At 39.1% G+C, this 23,945-nt stretch overlaps 1 protein-coding gene across 3 annotated transcripts; it reads right to left on the bottom strand.

Moving 5' to 3' along the window:
* Positions 1-1,152: 1,152 nt before the first annotated feature.
* On the bottom strand, positions 1,153-20,040 carry glra2 (glycine receptor alpha 2). Of its 3 annotated transcripts, XM_020713044.2 has the most exons (10): positions 18,513-20,036; positions 17,849-17,967; positions 14,258-14,325; positions 14,112-14,179; positions 12,759-12,982; positions 10,696-10,778; positions 10,475-10,612; positions 10,187-10,401; positions 5,514-5,663; positions 1,153-3,114 (listed from the first exon to the last, which is right to left on the bottom strand). In XM_020713044.2, exons 3-10 carry the CDS (start codon positions 14,304-14,306, stop codon positions 2,836-2,838), a joined length of 1,206 nt encoding a protein of 401 aa, XP_020568703.1. In that variant the 5' UTR covers positions 14,307-14,325; positions 17,849-17,967; positions 18,513-20,036; the 3' UTR covers positions 1,153-2,835. The 3 variants fall into 3 exon arrangements, with proteins under 3 accessions (XP_020568703.1, XP_004081837.1, XP_023806495.1); XM_004081789.4 differs by lacking the exon at positions 14,258-14,325 and having other exon boundaries at positions 18,513-20,040; XM_023950727.1 differs by having other exon boundaries at positions 14,258-17,967; positions 18,513-20,035.
* Positions 20,041-23,945: the final 3,905 nt, after the last annotated feature.

Genomic DNA, 23,945 nt, shown 5'->3' with positions numbered 1-23,945 from the left:
AATTTAGCAATCAGCGATTGTATTTTAAAACTTATTTAAATTTTTGCACAATTAGTGAAACCCGTTTAGATATCTGCAATTTGGGGCTATATTAACATCAAGCTGCTATTGACTCAACAATTGTATGTACTGAATATCTTATTTTTGTTTAGTCGTTGCTGTGTTTCTTTGTGTACTGATGTTGCACTTTGGTAATTTATTTGGTGAATCTTTTTTTTTCCAGCTTTGAAATAATAAGGGTGATTGTTGATGCTCCAGATGCAATTTCGTTGTTTTAATGACAATGACAAATAAAATGAATTTTGAATCCTGAACCGTTATATAAAAAATACTGTTTTGGTAAACAATTGTTTTCATTATTTTTCTATTTATTTGGGAATGTTGTTATTTAGAATAGCTTAATTAAAGGTTGGTTGAGTTTTTCTATATAAAACAAATGCTGATAATGAACAAAGCTCTATACTATACAATAAAAATAAGTTGTGTTTCAGTTTTACATGCTGAACCCCAGACTTACAATACAGTAAAATTAACTTGATGTAGATTTTTACCTTCCAGATATGATTATGACTCCTAAAGAAGTGGTTCCATTTCTCTTTTTAAATTATGAAAAAGAGAATGAAGGTGTAAAAAGTGTGACTTGGCCTACAGAAACAAAGTAATGCATCAGTCTCTCCAAACTTGAAATAATTTTTCTCTTGAAGATTAAGTATTTTTATACATTTGCTATGTAAATCTTTTTCTAAGACACCCTAAAACCTCTGAGTGGAACCAGTAAAGAATAAATGAACCAGACTAGCTAATTATTTACAAGCAAAGGTTTAACAATCCATCTCTTTCAAACCCATTGAACCCTTTGTGAGGCCTTGAGGTTGCTGGGGCCTATCCTAGCTACTCTTGGATGAAGGCAAGATAGCCTGGAGAGGTCTGTTTCAGGGCCACACATTCACATGTACACCTAGGGACAACAAGCTAACAACAAGCCAAAGCCATCGATTAACCTATAACCTATACATTTTTTTGGACTGGAATCCATAGTGCCTGGAGAAAACCCACTGATGCACGAGGAGAACATGCAAACACACAAAGGTTCCAACAGGGATTCAAACCAGGAATTTCTCACTGTGGGACAAGCGTGCTGATATATCACTGTTCTTTCTTTTTTTGGATTTATTTGCACCTTTGTAATACAGCTTCTGGCTTGAAACTCTTTTTTTTAACGTATTTCTGTTGTTAAATAAAATGTATTTACCAGTACTTTTCTGTGGCTGTTAAACAAAATGATCAGATCATCAGTATCTCATCTGAATCAATCAAGAGAGGCAGACGAGGTGTGTTTATCATGTTACCTGCAAGGTGCAACATCTTGAGGTCTTGCAAACAAGCGTCAAATGCAATCAAACGGGGCACAGCTGATGAACAACTGACGCAATGTGTTTTTCAGACAACTAGTGGGCAAACACCAAGTGACAGGATCTCTGAACTGCAATTCAAAGTCCATTATCCTCCATTCATAGAAGCCCCTCTGTCAGATTGAATCTGTGTCACCCCAGGCCACCCAGACACCCTCAGTTGGTGTCACCTCCAACCACGGAGTCTTTGTCACTTTCCTTGATCCTGATCGCAGTCGAGTAAATGAAAAACAAAACAAACAAAAAATTGAAACCATTTGTTGAACACGAAATGCAGAACAATACAAGAAAATTACTTTATTCTAAATGACACGAGGTGAAGTAAACATGGTGCACACTCAGTTTTATTGATGTACATGTAAATGATCTATTTTCATTCCAGAAAAAAAAAAAAAAAAAAAAAGAGTTCTTCACCACAGTTTTTTTAGGAGTGCAATTGCATTTAGCTGCTCTGTGCCACAAATGTTTTGTAGACTTCTTCTTTACGGAGTCCATGCCCAAACACACAAGTGAAGGAGAACAGTCTGAAGAACTTAACAGAAATATATAGTTTCATAAATGGAACCTCCCACTCAAACACAATAAATATTTCTTTGACTAAAGCTACAAAAAAAAAAAAACACTTCTTGGATGCTAAACCCCTCTTAAGATAACTGGATAAATATGGAGTAAATAAATACAGGTAACGACACTCAACAATGTGGTTCAGATATTGTGGGCTCACCTGTACACTTGCTCATGACAGAAGTAATTGAATAAAAGCAGTAATAAAGGAAACACTGACTTTATATGTGACATCAGATATCCATGAATACTAGAGAAAAGGAGGACTTTGGCCACAGAGAATTTCAAAGGGTTGGATGAGACCACGAGAGAAGATGCTTGAAAAAATAGAAGAGCACAACACTTTGTCTCACCAAGTCTCTGATATCTAAGGCCTCGGGTATTTCATAAAAATGCATCCTCCAGCTCCCGATTCTTGTATTGTTTTTTATCTGCTTTGCTTCTGGCTGACAGATTGATGCCTGTGCTCTGCGTGTGAAGTTTTCACAAAAGGAGAGGATATTTCCTGACTGTCCAATGTTATAAAACAGATTAACAACCTGGGTAAGAAGTCCTCTTCTCACAAGAAAAAAACCCCAAAATCCTAAGCTGTCCTTGGACCTCGGACGCCAAAGCAGTGTGATTTAGAAACATTCTGCTCCGTCTTCTCTACTTGATAAAACCGACTATAAAACTTTTCTGCAGCAGAGGGAATAAAGCATCTGGATCTCAGGAATCTTCACATTATCTGAACAAGAGCTTTGCTGTGTGATGCACTGTACAATATCCCTGAAGGAACACCTTCACCACGGTTCCTCTCACTCCATCGTTTCTCAGTCGGAGAAGGGAGGAGTCGCATTGACTGGGAGAAAACCCTTCACTACTTGTTGATGTCTTCATTGCGGATGATCTTGTAGGTGATCCAGTAGAAGACGTTGAAGATGAGGAAAGCCAGAGGGAAAGCCGCCCTTGAGATCGTGTCTATCCTCTTGGCTCTGTCCACAAATTTTTTCCTCATGGCGTCAATGTCCTTGGGAGTTGGTGGTTGAGGGTTTGGAGCGGGAGTCGTGTTCTTGACAGCTGAGCTGTTCTTGGTGCTCAGACACTGACTTATGTTGTAGCTCGCGTAGTTAAAGCGGCCGTCACGCATGTCCTCCTCCTGAGAAACACAGAAAAATTATACAGTTTTCCTCCGAATGACCAGAGGCGTCCAGAACAGTTATTTTATTTTATTTATTTTTTACATGACAATTAACCGTGAGATACTCCAAACACCTCTGAGTTAATTAAAAGTCAGGGGATAACTGGATGCAATTTAATGAAACGGCTCTAGAACGACTGCTTCGGGGGACAAATCCCAATTCCAGCCAAACAAAAATAAGACTACACTTCAGTCATGAAAACACCTGCAGCTGTCAGCAAAGTAACAAAGCAGAAAGGAGACTCAGGGACCGGTAAATAGTTTCAGTTATTCACACAACGTTCACTTCATGGTTAACACTTCTGAAGATTGATCCCTACACGGCTGCACCTGAATTATTCAGCAAAGAAAATAACAGAAGGAAGAACTGAAAATTTTAAGCGCACGGTTATGAGTCTGACAGGCCAGAGTTTGACTTAGATGAAGCATTTTTGAAATTTAGCTTCACTATCATTTCATGACTGATGATATAAATCAAAATGATTTAGATTCATGCAGGTTCTTCATTTGATTTAGCAACGAATGGTCTGCAAGATTCAAGAAATTCCTAAACATCTTCGTATACTTTGAGATTCCAATACTATACAACTTAAAAGTGTAGCTTCCTTTTTGGGAACTAGAAAGTAAAGAAGAAAGTTGATCTAAAATGTTTTCCTTTTATCTTTGCTTGTATGTCATGTGTTCTATATTTGAGAAGAATAGTTACTAAAAATTAACTGTATGCCTGGTAATACAGTCCATTCAGTTATGTGTATTTTACAAGACTTTTGATCTGTTTGTGAAGTTTTTCTTTGAATATGTGGCTCCAATGAAAAAAAGCAACAACTTTGTAATATTCTCCAAACCACACTGGAAAGTTAAGCCTTTCTCAAAAAGGCTAAAAATATAGAATACTAGATGTTTTTTCCTTGTTATAAGTGAAAGAATCTGCCAAAAAACTAAAATAATTTGTCCTAGGGAGATTCCTTAAATAAGCAGTGATGTCCTGCTGTTTTAATACAAATACATTTGGAAATTAGCCATAAAACACTCATATTTAGGTTTATTGCTCAGATAATTGGAAATATTATGTCTAAAATGTGTATTGCTCAAAAAAGAGATTTTTTTTTTATCTATAAAGTAGGTCTCTTAAACACTTTTGTCCCTAAATATACTCTAAAATTTCAATCACTGCATAAGTCCCACATTCCCTATGTCTCGCCCATGGTCAAAAATTAAACTTCTATCCTGGTGTTGTTAAATACATTTGTACAGTGTTAGGAGTCACATAAAACTTCTTATTGTCCTTAACTGCTGATCCTTTCCAAATCCAACTTCTGTTTTAAAACATTGTTGTCGTTGTTTTAAAAAAAAATAAAAGCTTGATTAAACATTCGCTTAGGATTATATTCATTCAAGGTCAAATGACTCAACAAGAAAATGAAAATTGTCTTAAATCAAGTTTGTTGCATAAATTTGAACTAAACTCCTTTTGGAAAAATAAATTAATCACTCTCTTCTGAATTGTAAAAATCTCACCTTCCCTGCAACAAACCTACATCATGATGCTGCCACAACCATGCTAGACTCTTTGATCTTGGAGCTGTTAGAATATAATATGATATATAATAATAATAATATAATTTAATAATGAAAGAGAAAATTAAATGCAGCAGCATCTCCCTTGTGCAAAAAGACTGCAAGAACAAGACTTGTAAAAAAGTAAAATGAAAGTGATAATTTCTGTCCACATCTAGGGCTGAGACAGCTCTGGGGTAAAAACTATCTTATCTGTTTGTTCTTGTTCGTGGTGTCACCCAGAGGGCAACAGGTTAAAGAGGTGACGTCCAGGGCAGAAACTGCATTTGGTGACATTTTGTGATTTAATACTGTTTAGACATGAACTTAAAACATTCAAACTGTTCAATCTCATCATTTTGTTTCTTTGTGGTGTTTCAGGCACTGGATTATATTGTTCACCAAACTTAAGTGTCTTTTATTGAAAAATTGCTTTTGTGCGATTATTTATCCACAACACATTTTGTGCTTAAGCTGCTGTATTGTTTTTGCTAATTTCCACATCAGATTTCTGCATTTAATCATCATAATTTGTCTGGTTTCTGTCTGATTGTTGAAAAATGTATATGAAAACTCAAAAATGTCATCAAAATGTTAGGTCAAAAATATCAGAATGGAGTTTGAGGTTGACGTTTGAGCCGGATGAGAATGCCATAAGCTCCATGATGATTCATCTTAGAACTAATGCAGAGAATGTGTGACGGACTGTTGATCGTGGCTTAGGCATTTCAATATGCTGCTGTGCCAAACAAAGTCTAGTCTGCAGACAGGATACTTGCAAACAGTTTTTGGAAACCAACCTTCTGATTCCGTCTTTGTCTTCGCCTCAGTCGGAGAAACTCTTTCTGTTGCCTGGAGACAAAATTAACCCCGGCGTACTCCAGTAATGCGGCAAACACAAAGAGCAGACACACGGCCATCCAGATATCAATGGCTTTTACGTACGAAACCTGAGGGAGAAAACAGAGATATTATGATTGACCACATAACATAAAGAACAGATAAAAATTTGACTTAAAAAAGTCTTTATTTCCATCAAACTTTCTTTTTTTGCATTTAAAATAAGTCTTCTTGTGCAGCGTCCCTGATTTAAATTCATTTTCCTCATATTCTGTTCACTCCTCCAATGAACTGTGACATTTAAATGATTGCATTTGTGCAGCAATATCTGTGCTTGGATAAAACGTATCTGTGTTGCCTGCAGTGTCAGGTACAGCAGAGAATAAACCGGTGGGAAATCTTTCAGCATCTACTAGACGGAAAAATGAATTATTACGACAGTGCTGGACTGGATTTGCTTCTTTCAGAAAAACATCTCAGCTCTTTGAGAACACGTCAAGTAATCATTTTCATGATTTGCAGGTCTCAAAGGCTTCTTTTGAAATATTTATCAGTGTACACGTCTTTTATGTTTTTCATGATGCAGCTGATGCTGCTTAAGACAGTGACGGCAGTGCTTCTTCAGATTGGCTTTGCTGTCAATATGCTTCATGACTGACAATAATAACCTTCTGCAGACTGGAGGTAGTGCTTTCATGTTAAACATCATTTGAATGAAAGCATCTCGTTTGCTCTGACACAACTGCTAAAGATCATGGGATGTGGACATGATATTGAAGGAGCTGCTTGGCTCTGCATTTGGTTAGTTGGAAAAAAAAAGGATGATTGACTGACATTTGAGTCTGACGCTGCTAAAGTCAAATATGATTAGTTTGAGTTAAAAAACTAAGGGCAGACATTTCATGGAAGGATTAGTCAAAGACCAAAAAGTCAAGGGTTTTTAGTGAACTTTCAGTTGCCCTACTTAGAAGTTAACGTCAAAACTTCAAATACTTTTTAAATGCATGTGTTTAATGTCTTTGTGAAATAAGCGAGGGCTTTTTCTGGGTTCAAATTCTCAAGTTTTCTCAGAAAACTTCAGTTCTGATATCTTGATCTATTTTATAATCGTTTCCCGTGGTTGTTTAACTACGGTTATGTAGTTTGTTTTGTTGATGTTGCCAAAATCAAAAATCAAAAATCAAAAATAACCTAGTTTCTGCAGAGAGGCAGGAGTTGATCAGAAGTTCGCCTCTGAGTTGTCCAGCCCCGTCCCGATTTCCCATCATCCTTTTGTTTACACTCTCTCCTCATAGCTCACAGCCCCTCACAACCCCAAGCTAACATTACCGGTGCAACAAAAATGGTGAGCCACATTGGAGTTATCCAGCTGTACAGTTTAGAGCCAGATGCCAGCTGAGAGTAGGAAAACAGAGATGCACATTAATATATTTTTCTACAAGTGGATGCATCAGAATCGAGTGGAGCTGGAATCTTGTGGCCCACCTACCGTAACACCTGCATCACAGCTACAGGCTTTTTGCAACCACATTTTTTTCTCATTCACAATAATCTGACCAAAAAACTAGTCAGAAAGGCAATTTTAAACTTCATTTCCTTAATATATATCCGCTTTCATCAGAAAAATGCCAAAAATGACATGTCAAAAAGACCAAAACCACCATTTTCGTTGGAGTTGGTCATCAAAAGCTATGTGAAAAAGATCCGTTTGAAGTGAAGTTTTTCTTAGACTTGTTTTTATTGAAATTGATTTTACTCATAAATAAACAGAAAAATACATTGCAAAAAAACCCTTAAAGGAAAATCATTCTCTTTTTTAAAAGGCAAGTGCTCAATATTTTTCTATATTGGGGGTTGATGCTGCTGCGTGTGCGGAGTCCGATAGATGGTTCTAGCATCATCACAGATTTATGATCTTTTACTGTGCTGTGGCGAGATTTCATCATCTGCTGGGAATTGGTAGAGCACAGCGAGCAGGTGGGGTCATGGACCTGGTGAGGGTGGTGTTCAAGTATGAAGATGCTGAGTGTCAATTGAATCTGGCCTGGGGATCCACAGAAGCCAAAGCAGAGATCTGAACTGTGGTCTGAAGTGTCTTTTTTGGGCTGCTTAAAAGGTGCAGCAACATTTTAGATCACCTAGGCGCGATAGAGTGGGAGCCTTTGTTGAAGAGCATAACAAAATCAAGCTGGGAGATGATGAACCCCTGCACAAGGAGTTAGGATGGCTAATCTGACTAATAGAGTCTGAAATACCTCGTCTAGCAGAGGGCATCACTGCATGTGCAAGAAGTGGTGAGGATGCTTTCGGCCCAGACCCAAAACAATGTTCTTTGGAGGAGGTGTGGAGCACAACGAAAAGCTAAAGTGAAGGAAAGAGAGCTGCTCTCTTTATTATTAACAGTTCATGAGGACAACACGTCCCTAGTTATGGATGAGAGCAGATTTTTGCCATAACTTCAGGTTAAAAGCATCAAATTTGTTTGAATTACACATCATTAAATGATGATGCCACTATTTTTTTCAAGTAAACAGGGCAGAATGAAAATCTCTCCACAATTATGTATCAAGCTACATAATAAATATCAAGGCACTGGTGTTAAATAATTCAAGACTGCAACAATACAACAAAATTAGCTCCAACACCATTCAACCATGGGAAAACTATTTAGTATGGTCCTGACGATTAGGCACATACATATTTTTCTTGGGAGCCTTGAGTGATAGATCTAACAGATGATACTTCAATGTTGGTGTTTATGCTGATCGTTCTGGAAACCAATGCTTTAAAGGGTTTTATTTTGAGAAAAACTGAACACAAATCCATATAATTGCTGCTTCTCTTTTTGTTTTAGAATGATCAAAAGCCATGTACACTATAACCGTATATGATAAGAAATAGGTTTTCTTCTTTACTATGAATAAAAATCAAAATCATACTTCATGTGTGGTAATCAAGTACAGAAAACCTCCAAAAAATACAAAATATAAAACATAAATTTCAGAAAACACAAGTTGAAATATCCATTTATATATAAAAGTTTAAAATAAGGGAATATAACAGCTAAATATATTCACATTACGGAACTAAGCTGTAACTTCAAGGTTTTAAAGTGCTTTTGCTTTCATCAGGTATGCTGTTTCACAGTTTTGGGGCCGCCATTGAAGAAGATTTATCCCCTTGAGTTTTGATCTGAGACCCAAGAACAGCCAGAAGGAACCGATTTGAAACCCTGAATGTTCCAGCTGTCGAATGAGTCCGTGAAAGCTCAGATAAACAGGAAGCTACTAAACCTTTGAAACATTTGAAGCATTTTTATGTTTTATTTTTAACTGCATTCGAAAAAAAGGCAGGGTGAGAATGAAAGGAACAACACTGGGTTTGTTTTAAGGCAGCAGTTGTACTTTGGACAGTTTGAGGGCATCTTAAAGATGACAGACAGCAACATAGACGGAGATGAAGGCGTCTCAATGTGCTGTGATAAATCCTAGTCATCTCTTGGTGGTTTAGCTTTCACCAATGACAGCGTTTGAGGGTAATAAAACTGGTTTCCACCACTAACCTTATTTGATTGTTGAACTTCAACTCCCAAATGACAACATGAATTTTTTTTTATTATTTGCCAAATTTGATCCCAAAGCTAAGGAGGCATATTGCATATATCACTAAAACAAAATCAAAAAAAGAAAATTACAAACTAAAAAACATGATGGGCACCAACCTCATCTGCTAATTAAAACAATTAGAGGAGCTTTAAACAAACGTAGAAAAGTCCCACTGTGTCCATTTCATAGGCATGACCTGTGTCTCTTTCTTTATGTGTTTGTCATGATGTTGCCAACCTCCTGTTTGGTTCTTCCTTTGTTGAGGAAGTATTAGTTATATTAACCAGACAAACAGTTTTAAGCTTGACAGAAATATGGAAAATTTGAAGAAATTGAAAGAAATACTGAAAATTTAAATGAAAAAAAAAACAATAAACCTAAAATTTGTCAGGGTTTGGGTTTTTCTGCCATTTTCGCTTCAGAACCACCTGTGACATCCCTCCTCTTATGTGGTGTACTGAATAAATGTCCCATACATTATCAGTACTTTATACCATAGTCAGGGTGAATGCTTGATTCTGATTGGCTGCTACGTGTGGATTGAGAAAGCGATAATGAACAGTAATAACGTACACCTAAAAATGGAGTTCCGGTAACATAGATTACATTTTCTACATTTTTTGCTGCCATCTTTGAAATAAACTTTTGCCTCCTCATCTGGACTAAAACACACAGTAGGAGGTGAACTTTCTCCCTGAATTGATGCTTTATTAAACCCATCGTGACAATCAGATCAGAGTATATATCGCTTAAAAGTGATTTAAACATAAAAAAAGTAACAAGAATAGAGTACTAAAAACAAAGTACAAAACATTGAATACTTATTTCTCTTCTAAGTGATCATGGTATAAGTGGGAGGATGCCTTTCTAAGTATCCATTATCAGGGAAACTAACAGACTTCATGAAAGCAACTGTTTCTCTGCTTCATGACAGGTTAATTTTTGATAATGGACACCTTGGCGGCATTATCCCTTACGTACGCTTACGTACGCCATGATGATGAAGCCAAAAAGAGAGGAGAATTCACCTTTGGAAGAGAAGCTCTGGATCCAGAGCTCTGAGTGGTCATGGTGAGCACGGTGGTGATGCCCAGCGCCACTCTGGCAGGAGCAGCATCCATGTTGATCCAGAATGAAACCCACGAGAGGATGACAATGAGAAGAGACGGAATGTACATCTGGATCAGGTAGTAGCCCATCTGGCGCTCCAGGTGGAATTTAACTTCAATGCAGGTGAATTTACCTGTTGAACCACAGGATGCAAGTGAGGCGTTAAGTTCAGATGGAAGAAAGCTGAAAATGAGCATCCATCTCACCGGTGTTGTAGTGTTTGGTGCAGTAGCCCAGCTCCTTCTCCTCCTTCATGATGAACTGAGGCAGAGTGAGACCTTCTGAGACCTGCACCGCGCCGTACTCCAACCACTCAAAGACCAAGTCATTCATGGTGTAGCCGACTAATGATGACAAAAGCACATCCGTCAGAAATGGGGCTGACTTGGCCTTCAGGGACGACATATTTAAGTGAATCCTTGCTTACAACTTTCCAGCTGCATCGTGCAAGTCTGAACATCCATCGGAAAGTTCTTCAGATCCATCGGGCATGACAGAATGAGAGTCAACCTGTGATGTGAGACAATATCAGGGGGGGGTTTGTAAGAAATGGATTTATTATGCATAGATTTTGAGTTACAGATTGAAAAAAAAAGAATTTAATTACATATGTAATTTCTTTTCTGTCTCTTCCAGCATCTCATACAGGATTCAATCACACCTTCATCACCAAAACTTATAGTCTCAGTGATGCAATTTGAGGGGGACAGTCTGCCCACTCAGTTGTTTCTCCAATGCAGGGAGAGCACGGTTAACCACTTTTCATTTCTCCTGTCCGCCAGCTCTACCTGCACACCTGTGCACCATCAGCTGCTCCCCACACGGACCTAAAATTGATCTTTGTCGCATCCCATCATTGCAGAGAAAATTGAAGGCTCCATGCTATACGAGATGCATGGAACTGAAAGACAAGGCATTTTCCAAGCTGAATCTTGCTTTAATGAAGGTCTGGCAGGGGATTGAAACACCACCTTGTTCTGAATGCAAGTGTGTGGTGGTTTTACTCAACCCTGACTCTTCAGTATTCACTCGATTCCATGTTTAGAGAGGCTATGAAGGAAAATACTCACTTCTCTCTTTGCTTTGGATTTTCAACCAAAGCCTGTGAGATTAGTTTCTCCTTTTAAACCTGTTCCTTTACCATTGAAAAAAAAACGATCGCACTTTAGAGTCCACTGATGTTCAGCATATTATGCTTTTTCGAAAGAGTGATTGTAACAGATAAAATCAATTTAAAACTGCATGCTTTGGACTCTTTGATGTATGAATGCAAGGAAAGAATTGAGTGAAGGCCACCTTGAGAAACCTTTGCATCAAAGCTTAACGTTTCTTCTCTGTACTCCCCCGGTTAAAACGCAATACTTAATATTCCGCACTGCAGATACACTCAAAAATTATTTTAACTAAGAACTGACTTTCTGTCAGTTTTCAAAGTTTAGCACTTCAATGAAAAAGATGTTTTGAAAATGTTCTTGTAGCGTTTTATGGATGATGAAGGACATAAAGAAATTTAAGCTTAAAATTGCTTTTCTGAGTATTTCTTTATTTATAGATTGTGAATAAGGAGCAGAGGGGAAAAAAGCTGTTTGAAAAAGAGCTTATTTGTGACCCCCGACAATATACTAGACGGGCCACATGCAGCCTGCTCTGTTCCATTCTGATGCATACACTTGAAGACAAATGGATCCCTGCACTGTATGTCTTTTTCTTTGTCCGGGTGGCTTATAACTGTACGTCATAATAGCTTCAATATCGCTCGCCAATCAATCAATCAATCAATCAATCAATCAATCAATCAATCAATCAATCAATCAATCAATCAATCAATCAATCAATCAATCAATCAATCAATCAATCAATCAATCAATCAATTTACTTGTTGTCAACAAGGTAGAGAGTAACAGGTAAATACTCTAACACAGCTACCGTGTAGCATGTAACAAACATGTTCTAGAGTTACTGTTAATAAAATCTGACTGACATATCTATCTGACTTTTTTGTCTCCCTAAATACCCGTTATAGTTTGATGTATCTTATATATGATATAAGTTCATACGTTTTACTGATTTGCACAGATGCTTTTTTTTTTACACAACCCTGTATTTTATCCGGGCTAGGGACCAGCCCCCCTTGTGGCTACATAGTTGGGCAGTAGCACAAAAGGTCTTGCCCAAGGACCCCCACTAGGTGAAGCTTATCATGCCCCCTGGGAATCCTGATTTCCCTTGTGCTAGTCCTACAACTGAGCCATCCAGCCTCTGTACAGTGTGGAAAACATGGTAAGTAAATTCCAAATATGTTTCGTCCAACACCTCTTAATGATCCCTGTTAAAAGTGAAGCTACTTTTTAATATTCTGTATCTTGCATTTTGTGTTGCCTCATATTTATTGTCCACTGTACCACCAACATGTCAATGGGCAGAACCTCAATTTATGAATGCTTTGGTTGCTTAATATGACAGATTAACCCTTACAACCCGGTGCTTCACCTGATACTGTAGAGCACAGTTCCATCCTTGAAGATGCGCAGCAGCTTGTTGTCTGTGGTGACATCATGGAAATTGGCTCCCTTCTCATTGGCAAAGAAGAGGTCGGGCTTCCATATGGAGTCCAACATGGACGGGTCCAGGTCGAGGGAAGAATCTGGGTATTTACTGTACGCCAGCCGAGGGTCATTCCACTTCTGCCGCAGGAAGATGTTCACTCTGTAATCCTGCGGAGAACCAAAGCGGCTTTGCATATTTTGTTTTTGCAGAGGCTTCAGCTGTGTGAGAACGTGTGCTGAAGACATGGAGTCAGCCACATGCATCCAGTTTTATATCATATGACTTCTTCCTCTAAGTAAAAAAATTAGGAAAAGAGGTTAGAAATGACTAAAAATAACATAATCACAGTAGATTAGTCTAATAAAATATATATTTACTGAAGTAGCTGGTTAATTTGATAAATAATACAAATAGAAGCAAAAAGGAATACTTTATCTAACAATATTCAAATGTTTGATCAACAAAACGTACTTGGTATTTAAATTAAAATTATTTTTGCATCTATTTTTGACATAAAACTGTGTTGCATTCATTGCTGTCATAAGGAAATGAATGATGAGTGGAAATGCTTCCTGCCATGCTATCACCTGCATGATTTTGGAATTTGCATTTTAAAAAACTTTAAATTTTACGTCTTTTATTCTGTCCTGAATTTCACAAGAGCTGTTTAATGAAGTTTAAAAAAAAGTGACGGATTAATTAGACGTGCCTGATGAGAGAATGTTTTAATCCACTGTTAGCCGCTTAAACTGTGTGTCAAAACGCTCAATTGTGAGGCGTAATTGATGTGTCATGATGATGGTGAGAAGCCTGTGTGTTGTTTGACGTTTAATCGGCATATTGGCGGCTCCGACTATTTGTACTGAAACTGTTTAATTCCCTGGCAGTCTAACAGCTCTTTAAACATAAAATATCTCACATCTATCAACCATTTAGTTATTATGGCTCCTTATTTATCCTGATTAGTTTTAATTCAGCCTCCTAGGTTTTATGTTTTGGGGGCTGGATGCCTCCATAATTCACACATTGTACTTGTTTAAAAACTCCCCCCAACACCACTTATTAGCTCCACTAAACTCTGAATATCTTGTTTGGATTTGTTGGATAAATTATTCCACCAGAGCACACAGAGGACTACCGGTAGTTTGGAAAGTTGGTCTCTAAATTGATCGTGAAAAGAAAAAATGAGTTAAAAAGTAAAAGGTGGATGAAATTTAAAAAAAGAGCGAAGGGACAGCAGGTTGATTAAAAACACCTGCAGAGAAAAGGCTCAGGACTTCACGACACTCCACTCACCATTGTAGTTTCTGCTATTGAACCAAAGCTGTTGATAAATATGTTGCAGGTAACATTAACTGGTGGACCTGCAGGTTGAGGGATATAAATAATACATTGACACATCGTACAGTGAGGAAATCAAGCAAAATGCCAAAACAACTCACCATGGTGGTCTCTGTGACAGAGCCGAAACTGTTGATAAAAATATTGCATGTAACGTTTACAGGGGGACCTGTGAAATGGAATGAAAGTGACATGACAGGAGAAAGCCTTAAGCCAGATGTATCAGCAAGGATAGCTGGAATAGACATGGAAGGGGGAAAGGGAGGGGAGGGGAGGGGGGTTATAAGGAAAATTGGGACTGCTGGGTAAAAAAAAAAAAAGAAAAAAGCTGCTTCAACATGTATTCAAACATGCATCAATACAACGAGCAGCAGGTGTTGGTTAAATGGTGACAATGTTTGCCAGGTTTTCCTACATTCCTGATGAAGTGAAGGTGATTTCATGATTGTCAGGGGGGAGATTTTGTAATGACGTCTGCTGTCGTCCTTCCCAGTTGTCTTGTTGTTTAACAGGTAGGTTGAAAACACATGCACACACACACAAAGCCATGCAACCAAAGAAAAGGCAAGGTAACAGATAATTTATTCACTTGATCAGAAAAAAATCACGTCAGCAAGTCGGACAACTATTGTTGACAAGTATTGTATTTTTCAGAGTATAAGTCAAGAGGGTTTTTTTTGTTGCATAGATTGGGTGCAGGACTTATATTTGATGTTTGAAAAATCAATATTGCCTCATAGATTTTTTGTTTTCCCGCTAACAACTGGTAGCGCTTTAGCAGTTGTTTCCTGCTACACTCAAAAAAATGATTCAAGCCCCTCTTTCATGTAACACAAGTAAATGCTGTTTGTTTTATTTAAATATATTTATTTTTAAAATATGTATCTACATTTAATAGGCCTAACATAAAATGTATTAATAATTTCACCTATAAACTCCAGTTATCCAAAATAAATGGGTTCAATCAAGGGGGCATGCTGTGCACATGTGCTGTGGCTGCAACGGAATTGAGGCACTCCCTTTTACACGTGCAAAATCATTCTCCGATGATTATTCTTTTATTGGTTGAATGCCGTTTTCCTGTTTCTCTTTGTTTATTCTTTTTATAGTATCTTCCGCCATTTTGCGGGCACAATTTTTCCCCTTTTTTAACCATTCAACTATTAAAATGTTCAGCTCTTTCGTCTATTGCCTGCTATGACTATTAGTCCTTCGAATCCTTCGACTTTTTGAAGAGAGAAAACTGTCGTTTGTGTTTTTCCACGTAAAAAAACGTACTGTGGCTTGGAATCATTTCAACTCGGTTTCTCACAATAAGGTTATACGCGATGAACCTCATTTATAGAAAAATGATTATATGTCATTATACTGGCGAGTTTAAGTAGCCACAGAAGAGTTAGATCAGTGGATCAGTCAGTTGCATCTACATGCTGAGGTTCTAGGTGCGAGACTGATGTCACACAATGTTTTTTTGCTTTGCCTTCTTTTGCAGTAAGTATGTTTCATTAAGTTAATGGATTTCTTTCTGTTTGGCTTTTGTGATAAAATTGAGCTCAAGTAACTCAATCATATTTCATTACATGGAAGAATTTTCTTTGAGTTGGGGTTTCTCATATTTATTGGATGGAAATCCTGCCCACAATTAAATTGAGTTCATCCAATTAGTTATTTTTTTGAGTGTAGCAACCGCCAGAGGGATTTGTGGGTAAGTGAGTCAGTATTTGCTACTGACAGAAACGCAAAAGAAGAAACGTCGTCTAAATCAAACATGGAAGAGAATCTGATCATTCTCCTCCTGAACTTTATGATATTTTTCGTATTTACGTTGAGACATTATTATTCGTCTCAATTTTATTGTTTCCATCCTCGTACTACCGCGGGACAGCAAGTCATCAAGCTGGGTAACAGAGAGATGAAAGTACCGCTGGAAGCGCCGTCCTTTAGATGCAGCTCCTGCAGTAGCAGGTAGATCACCATTAAAAGACCAAACCCAACATGGAGACGTGTTCACAGATAATTCTGTAGAACTTTTAAAGATAAATAAACCTGCTCTCTCAACATCATCCGTGTCTTCTGTTCATTGTAAATGATACAGTCAATGCTTCCATGTAGCGATGAGGCTATAAACTTGACAGTAGCTTCTCCCACCCTCGACGGGAGTGTTAAGTTTATAAACACATTTTTAGACAAGCGTTTAGCATCAGATTTGATGCAAATTGATAGAGAGGCATCAGACGCGAATTTGACGTGTGAATCACGTTCAGAATGAACGCAGCATCACACTGAGCTTGGCAGATTAGTTCAAAAGTGTTGCACTTTTCTCCCGAAAGTGCGACCGATGCTCCAGAGTGCCATGTACATGATTTTTTTCTTTTTTATAGTGCACTTTTTGGCTCCTGTGACTCATACTCTGGAAAATACAGCACTCGTTTAGCCACAAGAAACTCTAAATATGTTTCATTTTGAATTAGTTCAAAAATAAAACACTGCCTTTCATAATTTTCTTCAATTTATACTTAAAAAATTATCAATTTTTACATGTTTGTTTTTGAAATACCAATAAAGTCAGGTCATTTCTTTTTTCAGCACCGTTGAATGGGCTTAACAAGCTGTTATAAATAATTTTCCACCACAGAACGGTCTGGAGTTTCATCTCCGTGGCTCGCTTTCCTCGTACAGTCACAGTAAAAAAAATGTTCTCCCCTCCAGCACAGATGTGGAGTTGTAAGTCCTTCCCGGTGCCCTTCCCCCTGTGTTTTTCTCATCAATATTGCATGACTCTCAGTATTAATATTTGCTTGAGTTTGTTGTCAGGTTGCAACATTTTAACAGCAGAAGGAAAGAAGGAAGGCAGCTCCTTCTCACAACAAACTCAGCAAGAAAATCTGGGTCAGACTTCAAAAGCAGCGTTCAAAACTCTTCAAAGATTGACTCGCAGGTTCCCAACCCAAAACCATCTGTTTACACCGCAGCCGCTCCATCAGGATCTGTTTGTTTTCTGTGTGTTCAAGACTTCTGGAGTCCAAGAATATGGCACAGATCGAAGCACAAACATCTAGGAGTGTGTGTGTGTGTGTGTATGTGTGTGTGTCTCTTAATAACATCTCCTTTCATCTGAGGTCCACCTCAGCCTTTACTTGTCATGCTAAATGGAAGGAAAGGATCTTGTGTTTTTTGAATCCCACACTCAGGTTGTTTTGCCAGCTGGAGTCCCCAAGTCCCACCCCACCTGACCCAATCTGGAGTGAGAAAAAGCTCTAGGCTCTTCACACTCAAAAGAAGCTGCGTGTGTCCTCTGCATGTCAGCAACAACAACAGAGGGACAGAGTCGCCTGCAGCCTTCCCACCAGGCCTCCATCCATAATGTGGGATGTCATGGGGGTTCTCCCTGATGTCAGAACCAGCCTTTGGGAGTGTGGCAGTTTTATCTACAAGCTCTGTCTTCTTTTCTATTTTTAAAGTGTAACCCATCCATCTCAAACAATCTGAAAACAGATTTGGAGATGGTTTATGATTTAAAAACATATTTAAAGTGAGAGGACTAATAATTCTTAGTGTTCTCTCACAGTCTTAAAAGTACATTTGTGTCCACACTTTCAGTGCCAGCTTTGTGCCTATATACGTTTATGCTAACACGTGGGAAGTGAAGTGTGTGCATTTTTCCTGAGACAACAATAAGGTAACAGACAAACCTTTAAAATTGGGTCTTATGCGTGCATCGTACCCGGACGTACGACCCATGAGCGAGTCCAGAAAGTCTGATGGCGACATGTTGGATGATCTGGAATCGTGCTCCTTTGCATTCACAAGTCTGGAAAAATGCATGAACGACAGGAGGAGGAGGAGAGAAACAGCTCAGAAGCTAGAAGATAAACCATATCTCTTGCCTAACAGCTGCCTGGGAGGGATGGGTGCGCACTGGAGAGCCAAGAAACGCGTCAAAGCAGAACTGGATCATTTTGCCTATAATTTATCTCTTACACAAAAAGCAAAGGGTTTTTGTTAATTGTGAAGGTGGAATCGCAGCAACATAGTTCAGGCCAAAGATAAAAAGATGATTAGCATTAAGTGCGCATGCAGCTACAGGTTCGTTATATCAAAAACACGTCAAATGCCACCGGGATGGACAATGCGATATTCATCAGGACAAACATTCTTACGTATGAAATAACATAAAAAATGACTAATTTAAATTAAAAATAATGAAAGCTGGGGCTAACTTTTAACGTTTGTCGGAACTTCTTTTATTTTTCCATAAAACAGCTTGAGAAAAATTAAAGGTTTTTGAAAAAAATGTTGTGTTATTTATGGAAAGGATTTGAATGAAAGAAATGATTAGTGAATACATGAGCTTACCCGCAATTTCTTGTCTCCATCAAGTATGTAAATAAAGCTGCCAAGACCTTAACGAAGGAGTGATTCATTCCCGATGGTTTCCCCATCTGTTCACTTTTTTATTTCTCCCATATGTTTACATTAGTCAAGCACATAATCCAAACAGGGGCGCCGCTTTTCTCCGGACCACGTTGTTTCGGCTGCCTTGTGTCACACAAAAATACAGGAGACATTCCTCGATGCAGCCACAGATCATAGTTTACTTCCATGAAACTCTGACTCCCCGAAGCGCATGGCAGAGGGATGAAGGAACAAGAGTCCACCGTTCACGCGTGGAGGAGACGCAACTCTCTGACGCGTCGGCTGGTTGCTCTCATCTGGCGTCGTTGGAGAGCTAAGGACTTGTTCTGTTAGAACCCCATCCTTGGCTTGGGAGAGAGAAATCTCTGCTCAGGTGGGGGACCGTCAAGGAATGGAAGAGGAACGCCTTTTTCTCAGTTCAGCACCAGGACAGCTCCCGGTTCCGTTACGCGCAAGCGCAAGATTTTTTTTTTTTTTTGGAAAAAAAGGTGGAGGGCGTGTGTTGGGTTTGAATACGTCTGATAAATGAAAAATGTAATCACTAGAAGGGTATCCAAACGTTGCCTCTGGTTACTGTTACATCAGCCGTGGTCACATTTGAATGTTGTCTTACGAGAGCGCGCAACAGGGAAACTCCCAGCGCGCGCAGATGCGCATTGGGATTCACAGTTTTTTCAGGTGTTTCGGGTTGAAGGAATTCAACATGAGCTTAGATAAAAATTACATTTACAATCAGGACATTTTTTTCCAAAGACGCATGTCATCTGAAATATACATCTAGATGCTGTAGGTGTCAAAGCGCACGATTGACTGGCTCTGTCCTTGAGCCCCTGAAATATCAGCTCATTGCAACTGTAAGTCATCATGGATATGAAAAGTGTAAACAAAGGACGCACCGGCAAGTCGCCGCTGGGAGAGTATTTGGTACCCTGGTTGCCGTGGAAACAGATTTCCGAGGCAATTCAACGGAGATGCTGAAAGGTTGGCCTCCTAAAGCGAGACCAGGGAGAGCCGACTGGAAGACGCAGAAGGAAGGGAAAATAAACTACAGGTCTGGCAGAAGCTTCAGGGTGAAGTCTCTGAGGTTTACTGGGCCACCATGCACACTAATTCATTTATTCCGTTTGAAGAATCCCTCAGTCTTGGTGCAGAGGTTGGATGGGGAGCTGATAGTTTAACAGTGTGGGTGGGTTCATGGAACGCAAGCCTGAGTGACTCATCTCACATGAACAAGCTTGTACGTGCAGAGGAGGAAGCAGCTAAACTTACAGTTTCATTCATTCGAGTCCAACCGGATCACATGCTTCACCGTTACCCACAGCTAACATTTCAGTCGGATTCTACATCTCAGCTCAGCCTCAGGAAGAGTCATCGTCCTCCTCCTCCTCCTCCTCATTACTTTTTGTCCAATGAAAGGTGTCACATTGTATCTGCTGCTCAGGAATGCCACCTAAGACCTGCTCCTAAGGGGATTTAACATCACAAACACAAGTTGAATGCATGTTTTTTATTTTCTACATGTTCTTAAGCATAAATTGTTCATGTCTTTGTTTATTATTCATTAGATCATTTGCTTTAAAAATAAAACTAAAAGTAAACTTTTTTCTTTTCGTGGCTACAAGGGAGCATGTGCATATGCAGAAAGTTAAGGCTCTGGGTAAAAATAACAGAATAATAAGAGCAGCTCTCTTCTTTAATGAATACAGCTGCTAAGACCTCAAAGTAGCTCAAATCCATTATTTCTCATCTCTAAGACAGCTGCAGTTGGCCTTTCTCTATAATGACAATTTGCAGGAGCTTCATTTGGCCCTTGGTTTCCACGAGGAAGAACTTTAAATCGGGGGGGGGGGGGGGGGGTGTCATGTAATTATAGTAGAAAAGGTCAAACCTTCACAGTAATGAGGGGAGAGATGGAGGTGTGCCCAGCCCCCCTTCACTTTGAGCAGAGAGATAAAAACATAACAATCCTTTTGACAACAAGTGCCTGTCCCTTTACACAAAGCTATTAAAATGACAGTCTGAAGGCGGGTCAGCGGGCCATTTCACAGCTGCCCACACACAACAGAGATCTGTGCTGCCTGATTGTGAGCTGGGAATTATGGGATTTATATGATCTGGTTTATTAAGTCATCTGAAAGGATTTGCTGCTCGATTTGTAGCTAAGAAATGAAACCAAAGACTCTTGTTTTGGCTGTGGGAAGCAGGTTAAAGCGGTTGGTCTGCCACCAGCGCACAGGTGGTTGTTACTGATCCCCATCAGGATTTGATGACTGGACAGCTCACCTGGAAGCAGCAACAAATCAGCTTCACCGCGCTGGAGCTCGTGTGCGCTGGGCTGGAGACAATCGAGAGCAGCGATGTAGCCGTTGCTCCATCGATTCCCAGTCTTTATCCTGCCTAATGACTTTTTTACTCCATAATTCAACTTGTGGAGCTGGATTCAGGCCTGCCAGGGACATGTGGAGGCAAGGCCAGATATAGACATGGGCGGAGGGGGGAATGCCCCCTTAAAGGCTGTGACTACCCCCCAAATCCAAAATTAACAAAATAATTAAAATTTACAACAAAAAAATTAATAAATAAGCAAAAACCAAAAAAAAGAAGTATGGATGGACAAATGGGCAAATAGACAGACATAAAAAGGAATAAATAAATAAAAATAAATAATTTCAGCCTCAACAGGGCACAAACTAGTGTCCTGCTTGTGCCTGTCCCAAGCCCAGTAAATGCAGAAGGTGGTTTCAGTAAAAGCACTGAGCTACTCATGAAACAGATGTAAAAAAATGATCAAAAGATATATGGATAGACGAACGGATATGGTGGTTTTCTAAACATTTTAGGGGCTCAGAGGGATGTGACACCCCGAGCTCTCAGCACACCTACTAGCCCCCCCAATATTTTACCTGCACCCCACAGTGAGGCTGGCTAAATCTGGGCCTGTGTTGGGATATTTTTGATGGCAGCGTGCTGCCGGAAGAAAGCAGCGGATTTAATGAGAGTATTTGTGAGCAGAAAGAAGGATTTGGCAATAGTGTGGTGCCAAACGACTCCACACAATTATCATAAGCTCTTTGTCACTGCAAATTGAAGCTATTTTGAGGTTCCAATACAAGGGAGTGATAAACTCACTTAGATTGCACAGTGACACACTAACTATGGAGTAAAAACAACCGAATGCACATGAGGATGTTAGTCCTTCTCCCTCAGGCTAAGTGTAAGAGAGCAGCAGTGGTCTTCTCTGTAACTCGTCTGTCAATCACGCTGTTTTCTTATCAGTGGGAGCACTCTGACAGCCACAGAGCCTTTCCCCTTCACTGAGCACCGAAAACCCCCTGATCCTCCGTCTAGACCTCTCATACATCCTCCACAGCCACTCCGTCTCCATGGGATCAGCCAACACCCAAAAGAAAAAGAAAAATATTAGAAAAGGCCACAATGCTTTTACAGGAAATATACATCATCTTAAACGCTGACAACTCTGCCTACTTTGTTAAGCAATTACTCTTCAAGCGACAGCATCTCCATCATGTTCTCATCGCTGATCTACACGTCGGGATGTCTCCCCTGAGTTTGTGTGCTAAGAGCATGCACATGTTTCTTCTCCCACATCAGACGTCTGCTCCGGGTTGACACTGCCTCACAATTTTTCTATTTCCAGCTCACAGGCTGAGCGTCGTCGCCGGGGCTGTGCAGCTGTCAAACTGATGAAGAATAGATCAAAGATTGAACACAATTCCGTTGTTCGACTGGCTTCCGTAAACTTTTACTTTTATTGGAGCTTAGATGAATATTTTGGCCCAATTATCCATCAGAGGGACACTGGCAGAGCAGTGGTCTGTTTTTCCTGAGATTTTTCAGAAATCTATCCAACGCAGAGCGCCTCACTGAATATTGATGCTTGCTGATTTCCTCCGCCTTTTACCAGAGTTTTTTCGAAAGTTGCTGTTTGCAATCTCTCAAGCGGCTGTCAAACAGGTGGACATTGTGATTCATGTCACACAGAGGATGAGTGGGCTTTCTGCTGCAGAACCATGTATGTGGCACCTATTGCATAAACTTGGTTTCATAAAAGCGACAGGCGTGCGGGGGGGGGGGGGGGGGGGGGGGTATATTAAAGGTGACATGCTCAAAATGAATCCAGTTGTGCTGAAATGAGCAGCATGCGGTCGTAAGGGAGAGATGTCTTTGCTGTTTCTGTCTCGCTGTGCATTCAAACTATATAGTGTCTGACTCTTGGAACTTGAATTGTCCCAGGATTTCTTTTTATTGATTGTAGATGTAGGTATGCATGGAAGGCTGTGTGTCCCTCACATAGTGCACCCCACCTCTCTAACAGTGACAGCTGGGACATGCTGTTGCCCCCCACTCATGACCCTGACAGGAGGATGCAGAGACAAACATCGGATGGATGGGAGAAGCAGAGGTGGTCAGATCACTGGTAGGCCTGAATAACAACATCTTTTGTCTTTAGTCTTGACTGAAAGTGGAGATTTTAATACATAATCAAACAATGGTTTTATTCAAACAAACTGTCTTTAAATAAAAATAAAACCAAGTACATTATATTTGGATATAGAAAACTGGAAAATATTTCTGAGTTAAAAATTGAGGATGTTGTTCTTGAAAGAGTAAATGAAACAAAATTTCTTGGAGTCATTTTGAATCATACATTATCATGGAAACCACACATAACGCATGTTCTCTCTAAATTGTCCAAATCATTAGCCATTCTACATAAAGTCAAGTATTTTTTAAACACAGCTACAAAGTATATTCTATATTTTTCCCTCATAATTCCTTATTTGACCTATTGTTTAGAAATCTGGGAGCATAGTTACAAGTCAAACACAAAACCTATTTTTATTCTGCAAAAAAAAGCAATTAGAATTGTAAACCACTCTTCATACAATCAATCCACAAAACAAATGTTTCCAAAATTAAGAGCAATAAAATTTTGGGATTTAGTTGATCTTAGTGCTGGAATTTTTATGTTTAAAGTTAAAAAACAATGTGTACATGCCAAAATACTGAGTTTGTTTGAAATAAAAGTTAATAATTATGATTTTCGGGGTAAAGATATGTTTAAAAAGAAAGTGGTCAGAACTAATGCATTAAGGAATAGTATTTTTGTTCAGGGTGTCAACATGTGGAATTTATTATCTGACGATCTGAAGAATGCTAACTCCATATTTCAGTTTAAGAAAATGTATAAATTTAAAATATATCAAAAATACCTTCTGGACTGAGAGACTCTGGTGGTTGTGAGGTAATTTTGTGTTTGTGTTTGTTTTGTTCCTTGTTTTTTTCCTCTTCCTTTTTCTTTTCATATTTACGGTTCTAACAATTTGTAGGTAGATGTGATGTTTGTATTCA

This window comes from Oryzias latipes, chromosome 21 (assembly GCF_002234675.1).
Source record: "Oryzias latipes chromosome 21, ASM223467v1".
In the NCBI taxonomy this organism is placed as follows: domain Eukaryota; kingdom Metazoa; phylum Chordata; class Actinopteri; order Beloniformes; family Adrianichthyidae; genus Oryzias; species Oryzias latipes.
The sequence above is the reverse complement of the archived record's forward strand: the minus strand, read 5'-3'. Positions and strand labels throughout refer to the sequence as shown.